Source organism: Anomalospiza imberbis, chromosome 4 (genome assembly GCF_031753505.1).
Source record: "Anomalospiza imberbis isolate Cuckoo-Finch-1a 21T00152 chromosome 4, ASM3175350v1, whole genome shotgun sequence".
Lineage (NCBI taxonomy): Eukaryota > Metazoa > Chordata > Aves > Passeriformes > Viduidae > Anomalospiza > Anomalospiza imberbis.
In genome coordinates this window covers 22,763,154-22,776,069 of record NC_089684.1, presented here as the reverse complement: position 1 = coordinate 22,776,069, position 12,916 = coordinate 22,763,154, and the positions used below count along the sequence as shown (strand labels likewise).

Here is a 12,916-nt window from a genome sequence, read left to right as displayed (position 1 = left end):
AATAGACCTCAACCTAATTTAGGTATTGTTTACGGCCCAGTCATCAGTATTTAATTGCAATGTGAGACTGTTTCTCAAGCTGACAAATAATTTAAGATTCCCAGCAAGTATTTTTGCAGGTAATGCTGTAAAATGGTTGTGTGAATCTGTAGTTTTATATATCTTTCATGTAATGTATTATTGAGTCCAACTGAGTCTTGCACTGTGGCTACCAGTCACAATTACTGAAAAGTTATCATTGGAAGGCATCTAGAGAAGACCTCTGTGAAGGTACACCTTGTGTATTTTTTTTGCACACAACTGTTGTTATAGCAAAATTGGTATTTGTAATTTCACCATAATGTTACTTCTGTTAGATTGGTGCCATCTTCTTGGAAATGGGATGAAACAAGGGTTATTTTGCAGTCCAGACTAAAGAAATTGTCACTTATCCCTGAAAAAATGAAGTGTAACACCTATTTAAGGTCATAGTAGAAAAAAAGAACTAGATTTTGCTTTTGATAGGGTCTCTGTATACTTACTTAAAAATGCTTCTTCCTAATAAGAAGCAAATGTATGCAATGCTAAACTGTATGAAACACACAGAAGAGAAGTGTCAGGAGAAATTATAAACCAAGAAAGGGTTTTTGCCAGAACCCTATAAATTCCCAAAAGAATGGTGCTTTAGGTGAGGTCCGAAGTGGTTAGTAGTTTGCTGAAAGCTGAAGTTTTTGTATGTGCAAGCATCATACAAAAGAAAGGATAATCTGAAAGAAGGTAGAATTTTATCTTGAACTGGGATGAAACAGAACAGAAGTATAAATCTAAATAAATGAGAAATCTAAAGCAAAAAGGGTGGAAAGAACAGTGAGTAGATGACGGGACATATTAAAAACAAGATCCCTAAAAATGTACTCCTATGTTCTTTAAAACAAAGATAGACAAGGAATGAGCAGGTGCTAACAATCAATAAGAAGTGATTGACCAAAGTGAATTGTGCAAGGCCTTGAGGGAAAAAGTCAGACAGTACATTGGAAAATGGAAAAACAATATGATCACTGAAATCCTTTGGGGAAATATGAGCTGCAAGCAGATGTGAAAACAATTGATTTGCTGCTGAGTGAGGGAAAAGATCCAGTTGTGGAATGCTAATGACCATAATATGAATATATGAGGACTCGGTCCTCATTTAGCAGTCCTCAGTGATAACAGAATAAATCAGCTCTTCAGCCACTCACAAATGTTTTCATGTGTTTTCTTTATTTTTGGGTTCTGTGTAAGAAAAGAGGACTTGTTGTAATTACTATGGAGCTGTATTTTGAGAATACCCCTTGTGGTTCCTCAGGAAGTTTTCTGTTCCCCAAAGAATTGTTATTTATAATTTATACTAAGGTAGAAAAATGAAGCAATTGTACTAGGATCTGGGTATACTGCCTTGTCACCACAATATAAAATATGAATGCATTGTTGTGGAACTGCAAAATAGAGCTAAACTCAGATTTAGGTACCCATTAGGTGATGCACAGCTTGTGAAAAGGCTCTTCGCCTTCTGTGAAACAGCTTTGTCTTTTTTAACATTTGCCACTAAAGCTTTTATCCTAGCACTAATTAACTGAAGCAATTAGGGGTGGGCAAGTGGAGCACAAAAGGTAATTTTAAAGGGTGATAGCTGTCTGCCAGGTTTAACAGCAGACATGTTTTGGTCCTGCTTAGAGGTCTCATCAAGGTAAGATGTATGTGCATACATGTATATCTCTATCCTTTACCAAACTAAACTGAAGGAAGGCCAGCATTTCTTAACAAAATGAGTGGCCTCCCCTCTGCAGAGAAAGACCTCTAATAGCTATGCTATTCTTTTCCTAAAATGCTGTCTAAGGTCCTATTTTAATAAAATGTGTCTATTCTGTTGGATTAAAAGATGTTGTCTTAAAAGATGAAGACCTCAGATTACCTTACAATTAATAACTAACAAAAGGAAATAATCAGGAGTTAGAAAACAAGCATGGGTTTCAGATATGTCTAAAAATATCACTCTTGATTGTGTTCCCAGGAAAGCAGTGTACCTTTTAGCCCACTTAAAGGGTCAGTAGATTTTAGCTATTTCAAACTAAAGGTGGGAGTAAATTGCAAAACAGCCTCTCCCCAGTGAGCTGGTCCTGCCGACAACTTTTTTTTTTTCCCCTTGTTTAATACCAAACATGTCTGGCATGAGTCTTTCTGCTGACAGCAGCTGTGGCAGCATGGCACAGGAGACATGGTCTTTTAGATAGACAAATCCCATGTAATTTAGAGCTGTACAGATCAAGAACAGCATCATAAATTTAATCCAGACATTGATAAGAGCTCTGTGCAGGTATTGAAGCTCTGCTGTCATCCTGAGTCTAAGGCGCTCTCTTTGGTAAATGACCTGCTGCAGTGCAAGCTAGGTTCTGTTACCAGATTGATTTAAGGGATGCTGTAACATGGAGTATATTGTCTTGTGTCAATACATATTTTGATATTATTAATGACATGTCTGAGTAGGGTGAAGGCTGAGAATGCCTGCCTCCAATGCCTCCCCCAACAGCCTCTCCCACTGCAGTTGTTAAAGGACTTCAGTTATGTTAAACTTCATGACCTTCTATCCATGTCCCTTTTTGATGACTTTTAAAGAGTAGTTGTAGGAGAATTTCTGAGAAAGAGGTCACAATCTGTATGTTCATGATTTATATGTTTAGAGTGAAGGTTGAGCTACCCCAGGCTAGGCCTCAGATGTGGGCCTCGGTGAGGCCTTGGAGCCTGTGGCACAGTTAAGAATTTCTGACTGCACCACAAACTTATTATGTTAAGGTATAACACAATGTACTGAGCTATCTAGGTGTGAATTAGTATAGGTCTGCAGTGTGAAACTTTAGCCACCTTAAGACAGGAACAAACAATGTTTGCTTGCCAATGAGAGTGTGCTCACGATTGTAAACTATCTGGAAGTGTATATAAACTACTGTCTATAAACAATAAAGGGAGAACGTATGATTAGCCACATTGGTTCGGATCTGCGTTTGTTCCTGTCCAGCTCACCTTTTTATTATTGGTCCCTGCCTTAAGTAGTCTTTATAAAGAGAATAGCTTCAAATGTGGTGAGAGGGGAAAGTTTGGCTACTCAGTCCTTGAGGAATTTCCTCATTCCTTGAGGGTGATACCTGTAAAAACTTAAACCCCTTTTCAGCTTGAATGTTGTGCCTCCCTGAAGTATGTTTTGATTCTCAGACACTCCTCTCTGTATCCTTTTATATATGTGTATTTCTAAATGTAGCAGTGTGCTACTTCTGTGTCCAAGCAGAGAGTGCAGTTTGAGCCAGGCCAGTTATGAGAGGCTTGATTTGAAATTTTGGGATAAAGGAGACACTTGGCAGCTGCAGCTGGCCCCTTTGCAATAATAAGGAATTTGCAGGAGGATTTTATCAGACTAACAAATTTTGGAGGTTTTACAACCCTGGATGCCTCTGCTATCAGTCCTTTTTTCTTCAGTGGTACTTTGAGACAGGAGCAGGAGGATAGCCTGTCTCAGTTGTAGCAGCACATCTCATTTTGGACAATGTTTAGTGCTGTATAATCCTTCACTGAAACAGAGGTTAGATGTGTGTGCTGATAGCACAGAAAAATGGAACAAAAATACCCAAGTGTTCTTACTGTGGTAGAACTCCAGTAACTCTGAAGTGGATGGAAGGACTCTCTAATAAAATACTAGGCTTCAATAACTGAGAACTTCTGGTACACACAGAGGGGCAGACTTCAGTTTGCTTCTCCCTGGAGAAGTATGCAGACTCCGGAAACTGGAAATAACTGGCTTGGGCTCCATCAACAGCTCTGCTAGGCACCCAGATGACCTCAGACAGGTAGTTGTTATTTCCAAACTGATCATTATGCCTAATAGAAACTTTTTGGGACAGTCTTGCTATGTGTCAAACTCATCAGAGTAGTCATGTTCCTAATGCTGCTGGTGAAGCTGAAAGTCATGGATTTCATTGCAGAAAAAAAAAATAGAATGAATTGATATGCAGTAAAAGATAAAATCAGTCCCAAAAAGCATCTAAATATATCCATCCTAGCTAAAGCACTGACAAAATCAAATATGTCTTCCAAATCACAGACCAGTTAGAACCAGTTCATTGTTATAACCTTAGATTGCCCCTGAATTCAGAGTTCCAATCATATGAAAGTATATATGAAAAGAAATGCTTACATTTTCATGCAAGTTATTTCTTAAAGATTATTAATAAACTCATGGTAAATAGCCTTTTGTAGTTTGGGGAATTATTTGAAGGCAGGATCTTTCATTTTTGCTGTCAGATCCAAAAAGGCTACACATAATAAGACTTTCATATTCTCTTTAGAGGCATTCAAGATGACTCCATTAGGCTACAGTTATATCAGTGATGAATTGTTGTGTGCAAAAACATACCTGATAATAAAAGAACAGGTGAATGTGTACTTCCACAGCAAATCAATCTTTGCCTACATGTGTATAGTAACTTGGAAAATAATAGATGTGGGGGGTTTCAGGGATTGCTGTTATGGGAGAGAAATAGATGTTAATGAAAATTACAGCACCATTGGTTGCTAAGATGACATAAACACCAACTTATATATAATATTCAGAAAAGGAAAAACTGTTCTTGATAGCTTTTAAAGGAGCTGTCAGTTTGTTACTTATTTGCAAAAAAAGTTGTACACCATAAATAAATTAATAGGAATATTTTGGAGACGTGTGCAAAACAGGTCAACTTACAGAAAGCTACTGTTTTGGACAGAAGAACTCAACCATGCAGGAGAAACTGGAGCTGAGAATGCTTTTGAGAAAAAAGAAAATAACTGTCAGTGTGTTTGCAAAAGATAGTTCTCTCAACATAGAAGCATTATTTAAAGCTTGTTCACTAATAAATGTTTATCTTGGTTTGGAATTTATTCATCATGGAAAACAAAAGAAATCAAGACTGAAGTCAGATGTTTTTGTGTTTGAGTATGTATTAATAATTTTCTGTGATTTTTGGGAACCTTTTCATTCCTAAGCTTTCTCTCACCATTGTAAAAGAAAAATTCAGCAGAGCAGAAAAGGGGATTTCCCTTGACATAATGTCTTAGAGAGTGCTTATGGTAAAAATGAGTAAATCCCTTGTTCATGCAAGGAACACAGTCCCACTGAAAGAAGTCTAGTGTGGTAGATGTTTTCTTGCCTCCCTGTTTCTCACAGCCTTTCTCAGGTAACTTATAGAGCAATTGTACTTATTTGTGCAGTTAGAGGCTCCCTTTCAATCACACTCTTCTGCACTCTCTGCTGAGCTCATACAGCATTTACAGATACCCACACTTTAACAGGATTATCTTTCATAAATACCTATGATAAACTTGTGGTGGAATGCAAAAAGAACATGTGTTTGTCCTTTTTTCCTGATTTTTTTTCCCACATTACAGGAGGTTACTTCATTTTTTTTTTCCTGTATGGTTCTTCTTTAATCCATATATCTGCTGGGCACTCTCAGAACCATTTGACTTCAGGCTTCTGAATTGCATGGAAGTCACTTATTCATGGCAAGCTTTTCAGTTATACCTCACAGAACCCAGTGGCACCTCCTCTGCCTTTACCTCACGTTGTGCTGGGAAGTGCACCTGCCATACTGCACCTCCTGCACTTAAAGGATCTGCTATAATCCTCTTTTTTTAAAATCTTTGTCACTGGAACACCCTGACTTTACTTTCATGTGGCAAGGTGGCTGCAGGTGCTAGATTACCTTCCCATTCCTTGTCACCTGCCTAACTTGATTTACCCATATTTCTCATTATCTTGTATTATGTGTGATCTAGGGCTAATTGAGGACCCCTTTTGTACCTCAGTTTCAGTTCTTCAGCTGGCATTACTTTAGCAAAACTTGAGGAAAAACTGAAATTTGTAAAGCTAGCTGGCATTTTGCTTTTGTAAAACCAGCCTAATTTTGACTGAGGGATTAATTTCGTGGGTAGCCTTAGAAAACATAAATCTTTCATAAGTTTGTTTTCTGCTATTTTTAATGCCCTGAATCTGTCACATACATTGTTGGCTCAATACATGTAGCAACTACCAAGTAATCAAATACAGAGAGCACTTCTAATTCTCATGTAGGCTGCAGTAAGGATAACTAAAGAGTGTATTTAAAAGGTTAGAATTTGGGGGTGAGGGGGAAGTTACATATGGCAGGAGAGTTGCTTAGAAGCTGTGGTGAAGCATTAGTTGTTGAATACACAGGAGACTTGAGATGCGTTATGAAATTTTCTCAGTTTATGTAAAGGGCTGCAATTTCAAAATCATGCCATGAATTTAGTTCAAAATGTTAAATTGAAAGCAATAATGTGTTCCAAAGGGTCTTATGTAAAAGATACCAAGTTGATGTATTGAAGTTACATGAATTAGGAAAGAACACTGAAGTGAGATTGAAAACATCAGCACTGTCCCCATTTAAGTTACAGTAAATGTGTGTTATATTTTAGTATTTAAAATGAATGTAAATTGAAGATTAGTCCTTTCAATATGACTATCAGCAGCAGATATTTGTCAAAAGTAAGCCAACAAAAGTAATCTGATGGAAATTAAGCATTACCCTCTATAATAGATGATAATTCCCAGTAGTATTACCCTGATTACTCAAGGGAAGATTGTGATAGATTTTTTCCTTTCTTTTTAGCTTCTGGCTCATAGTGTTGTCTATGCATAATTGGACATAGTTAATAATTTCTTATACTTTGATCCTACAAGAAAGAGTCTAGTTTTATTCATCAGTTATTTTAATTGTTACTGCTACATTTTAAAAACCTCACCAATAGGTTACCATTATATAAAAATATTAAAAGACCACATTCACCAAGCAAAAAATACCCTTTAATAAATCCTCTCTCTTACATAGTCCAGCATAATAATGATGTTACTTTTATGTTTCTTTTAAGATAATCTTCACCCTCAATTGTAACTTCTGAATTTTTCTCAAAGCCTCAGGAATTGGTAGAGCTCCTTAGCCGTTGCTTTCATGTTAAAGCCAAGAATGTAATGAGGAAAAATAATGAAGTTGTCCAAAATTTAAATGATCAAAAGACTTGAACATCTAGCAACACCTTCTGCCTACATAAAACAAATATTGTCTATCTTTGCTCTATTTGTGTTACTGCAGTTTCATTATTGTATTATTAATAACTTTATGAGCTACTTTGTTTCAGTTAATGCCAACAAGCCAAGGCTTGCTTAATCTCTGGTGAATTGTATGTTCAGCATTGACAAATAACAGTTCATGTGGTTGTTTCATGTTCCACATTTTAGGAGAGATTGTGTGGAACTTGTAGGAATTTGAGGGCTGGAGATGGTGTCTCCAAACTTTGGTGCCTGTATTGCAAGGATAATATAGATCCCTGTGGTTCTTGGACTGTTCATGGTTCATTAATTGTCAGGTAGACCTTACATTGAGTGAAAGAGGTCTTGCTTGATGGTTTTTTGCCAATAAATTGATAGCCACTTTCAAGTCAGCAGAGGAATCCTAATCCTCTTAAATATCCAAGTCTTTGATGTGAGTGACATTTCTTAATTGTCTATTATTGAGATAGCTGTGCTATCACAGTAGTGACTGGGTTGAAGTTCTGATATTGCATTTAGATGTCACTAGGCATAATAAAAATTTTAAAATTCAATCATTTACAGAGAAGAAAATGTTATCCCAATTTAAACCAACTTGTTAGCAATAGGATTAATGTTCTCAGTAGATGAATTATTGGCATTAAAAGGTGAAAGTGGTGACTATCATCTTTGATAAGTAGAGTGCAGACTGTAGAAATAAAGTTGTCATGAACTTTACATAGATTAGAATGCATTTACATGATCCTTGAAGAACAGTCACTGACAGATGGCTGGCATCTGAGAATCCAGTGCCTTCCAGAGTTATTAATTCCTTTCATTTTGTCAATCTGATAGTGGAATGTTTCTTGTCTCTGTGAGACTCCTTTGGCTATAGTGGCAGAAAAAATTCAGAAGCAGTGTGTACCTCATATGGGTTATTTTCTGAAGTGAATTCTGTGTGTGTAAGTGTAAGATTTATGAGTGACTTAAAATGTGAATATATTCCCAAAATATGTGCTGTGGGAATACATAATCACAGGATTATAGGAAGGTTTGGGTTGGACAGGATCTTAAAGACCAGTTTAAGGATGTTGTTCCAATCCCCTGTCCATAAACATTGACACCTTTCACCAGACCAGGTTGCTCAAAGCCCATCCAACCTGTCCTTGAACACTGCCAGGTATGGGGCATCCCCAGCTGCTCTGGGCAACCTGTGCTGGTGTCTCACCACACTCACTGTAAGGCATTTCTTCCTTATATATCTAAACTAAACCCACCCTCTGAGTTTGAAGCCACTCCACCTTGTCCTATGCCTACATGCACTTGTAAAAAGTCCCTCTCCATGTTTCTTGTAGGACCTGTTTAGGGGCTGTAAAGTATCATAACTGTTTTCCTCAGCAAGAGTTCAGGCCTTCATTTTTCTGAAGGGCACTGCTAAATAAAATCTGTTCTTCACAGTGATAATCAGAGAAATTATTGCACTTAAATTCCAAGCTGGATTAGTTAAACTGCATTGAACTGTGTGTGGGTTCTCATTCAGAAACAGTAGCCTTTGTTCAGTGTAGCCTATTTAATTTTTAAAGTAAATTAAAGCAAATGGAATTAATACTACTTTAGTAAAGTACATCTATGTGTAGGTTCAGTGTAATTTTAATGATCCATGCTGAATTCACAGCTTTAATTCAGGATTATTTTGCCTTAAAGGCATGAGAATATAAGCAGGAGTAGGATGGGCAGTTTTTACTAGCTAGTGATGGTCATTGAACCTGAACTTAGATTAGATGTTGAAGGAAACTTCAGGTTCTTTAAGGAATCATGGACATTTGATTTCTGTCCTTCCCTCCTTCCCTTAACAATTAAAGCACATCCCTGGATAAAATCGATTCTACAATATGATGCCATGGTACAGCTGTATTTAACAGACACATTTATTATAGTGGGGTTTGTTTTTTTTTTTTTTTAATCTATGCCTTAAGCAAGGCAAGATTGGTAACGCAAGGAAACATTCTGTATCAGATGAACTGGTGCATATGAGGGAAGTAAAGGCAAGCAAGAAGTGAGAAAAGTAATTGTAGCTTGCCAGTACTGACACCGTCTGGAAGGATTTTTGTGCCACTTAGGAGCACTATATGGTTTGTGTACCTCAGTCACTTGGGCACATTTTCAAAGAAATGCAAAATGGCTGTGGTATTTCTTTGAGCAAAGCCAAATTGCTGCTGTTCTGTATTCTGCCCATCACTAATTTATTTTAATATTCTATATCCATGTAAGAGGAAAAGATATACCTCAAAAGTTTTTTGTATCCTTGAATGTAATTGACTGTGAGTCTTTCATAATTTATAGTAATACAAGACAGTGTGGATGTCTCTCAGGATATTGTCTCACCAGCCAGTCTAGATTTTTAAACTCTGGACTGCAAGAAATGATATCAATAACCTAACGAGGTGACTGCAGTATACTGACTAATCCTCTGTGATGAAGAGCTGCTGCAGTCCTTTGAGATGGGTGGTGGGAGTGTTTCACAGAGGGTAATAGAGTGTCTGGAAAGGAGGAGTAATGATACAGCTGAGACATAGCAGGTAAAGGATACCTTTGCTAAAACCCAGGCTTAGTCAGAGCTCTGCAGAGGCAGTTAGTTGGCAGTTCTTTTTCATGATTAAAATTCTGCAATGTGGTGAAGGATTCACTATATTCACTAGAGGCTCTTGGGCCTTTTTTGGTACAGCAAAACAGAAAAGAAACTGATTGCAAGCTACTTTTATTACTGGCATAGCATTTCCAAACACACATTTTAAAAAAATATATGTCTTCCACCCATCCTTTTGTCCATAAAGGCAGGCAAAGACCATGGAGTCTGTATCAAAGAAATCTATGTCTCCTGTCATAGTACTATGTTACAGGTGTCACTGCCCTCATGTAAACCCTTCCCGTAGACAGGTGGGTTGATGTTGTAAACATATAGCTTATAGTAAAAAATGCAGCGAACCCCAGATGTTGGGAAGAAATGATGTCTGGCTCCAGATCAGAAGGCTTAAGGATAGCTTTATTAAAACTATATTATATTACATTAATATACAATTTAAGGAGATACTATACTATTATTCTATGTACTTACTTCTTACTTACTTGTCTAACTAACTACTAACAAAACTTGTGACTCTGTGCTCTAGTCCGACACAGCTGGATTCAATTGGTCCATGAATCCAAACAACCTTCACCAGAATCCAATCAAGTAATCACTTCAGGTAAACAATCTCCATTCCACATGGGGAAAACAAAGGAGCAGAGATACAGATTGTTTTCTCTTCTTCTCTCTGTGCTTCTCCTGAGAGACAGAATTATGTCTCTCTGTCCAGAGAATGTGAATGTCATATCTAGCATGTGCTTATTTACATATAAAGAAAGGAAGAGTGGTAAAAATCCTGTTTTATCCTAGTGTATGAGAATTCTAAGATGACAGAACTGGCTGATCTCCCTGACTTTGCTGTTCACAATGATTTCAATCTAAAGGCTATGTCCCTTTTTGTTTTAAGAAGACAAAGCATTTGTGCAGAGCCTGTTCATGTAAATCAAGGCTGCAGGATCAAAACTTCAGAGGTAAGCTCTATATCAAAATAGGACGTCTCATCACATTTACATTAAGGAAATTTTGCCAGGCTTTCATGTGCTGTCCTTAATGTGACTCCAAATCCCATATGAGTAATACATTGGAAACCACATCATTGCCATGTTTGGTTGGTTTGGATTATTAACAACGTTCTCATTTCACATTATTTATTTCAGGTTACCAGACTATCTCTGATAATAGCTTGTTGGATGTCAGGGGAGCATCAGAAGAAACAGACCTCACTTTTAAAACAGAGGTACTTTCTGAAAGATTAGAAACTAACAAGCAGTCAATATTGGTGCTTCCGAGAAGAATATCATGTGAGGTAAGACTTCTGCATGCTACAATCTTTGGGATAACAGTCATTGTTCTTCTCCTCCTCCTGCTGCAATCTCATTCATACTATATCTGATATTTGTTTCCAAAATTATGAAGGGACCAAAATGAGAGTGCACCGAGACTGCAGATTTATTTTGCCTTTGTGTTGCATCCACTCTGCAGTCAAAAGATTTGGAAGTAGTCTGGAGACAGCTCTATTAGTTATTTAGCAGCTTGAGTTGTAGTATTACTGTCATGTGAGCCTTATATTTCAAAGGGAGCAAATAATCAGGCACTTCTTGAGGGATCTGGGATTTGTCTTGGCAAGAATCCAGGATGGGTGTATGTATACAGGCATATGTGCCTATACCATGAATGACACAGGGCTTGTGTCAGCACAGACCTAGTTTGAGTTTAAGTTAAATCAGAAATATTTATATGCACATGTCTACATGCATGTGCAGTGGATATAAATGTTCATATGTGCTTTTAATCAGAGTGGCTGTGAGAAACTTATGACAGCATAAACAGAGGAAGCAAAAAATCCAGCACCTGCATTCCTTTATTTGAGTGAGTGGCCATGGTCAAGTGTGGAGGTTGCAGTGTACACAGAATGTCACAGATTTTGTTTGCTGTCTGTCTTTTAAAGATAATTTACACACATTATTTCATTGTTGAGGTCAGTACAGTTCTAAGGGAGTGACTTTGCCTCTGGTTCAGGATGTAGTAGAGGACTACTGTCTCACATCACCTGCTGCTTCTCTCTACTGTCACCTTACTGGAAGAGGTTGAGTGGGTCTAAAGTATTTTAGGTTATACTTATTAAGATGGATGTCATTCTTCTAGACTATAGAGGAGCCTTAGAAAATGTAACAATTCACCTACATATGCATTTAAAATACTGTTTTAAAATATTCTTATGTAAGCTGAATTTAAAATCCTATGTTACTTGTGTCTTTCATGCAAGAAAGGAAACACTAAAGGAAAGCTCATGAAATACTAAAAGAAGCAGTGAGATACCATCATATTTTGGTAGTACAATTTTTTTGCATGAAGCTGTTGGTAAAGGAAAGTTCTTTCAGTACACTTTCAATATAATGTTACACTTCCAATATAATTTTCTGAAGGACTAATGGGAACATATTCTAATTTTGTAGAACCCTGGTGAAATATTCATTCTGTTGAAAGTGGAAATAGATGAAGAAACTCTAGAAATTGAATTCAGAACAGATAATCAGCAAATTAGAATGCAGACAGCCTCTTGGAACAAGAAGGTCAAATATGTGAAAGCCCTAGGTAAGAAAAATATTCTTTACCTTTAAGAAAACCTAAAAAGTTTCAACTCCCTTCACTTTTTCTCATAAGTAGTTTCCCTTTCTGCTATTTTGTGGGTGTTTCCTGTAAATGAGTTTTGCATACATAACTTTTAATAATGCAGAGAAGCAAGGCCTTGTGATTTATGGGAGGCTAGGTTCTATTAGATTGGTTTTCTGTGGTTAAATGGCAGGTGGCAGTCTTAAAATGTCATTGATTAGCTACAGATTAACATTCTCCAAAATTACTGCCATAAAATGCAAACCTAATATTCTTTTCTTATTAATCTGTTACTAAATGTCTCAGTTTATATTTGATGCAGTAAACTGGTTGTTCTCCTCTCCATAATTCTTACTGATGCAGGAAATAGTTTCTTTTCTCTGTTCCCATTCATGTCATTTCTCTGTATCACTCATCTTTGCTAGTTCCTAATGTTTTTTTCTATTGCTCCACCCATAACTAGTTGATAACAGTTTCAACTATTTAACAGTTTCTCTTAGAAGATCTGCGCAGATTTAAGGGGCACATCTATCTGCATTCTTGATGCAAGTTAAGAATTAAAACATTGCTCACCTATGCATTCAAAG

At 37.0% G+C, this 12,916-nt stretch overlaps 1 protein-coding gene across 1 annotated transcript in view; it reads left to right on the top strand.

Annotated features, from left to right (window-relative positions):
* Nucleotides 1-12,916, top strand: part of BANK1 (B cell scaffold protein with ankyrin repeats 1) — a 136,688-nt gene that overhangs the window by 24,490 nt on the left and 99,282 nt on the right. Inside the window, 2 exon segments of the mRNA XM_068187496.1 lie at nucleotides 10,874-11,022; nucleotides 12,173-12,311. Of these exon segments, the coding sequence (XP_068043597.1) occupies nucleotides 10,874-11,022; nucleotides 12,173-12,311 (288 nt within the window).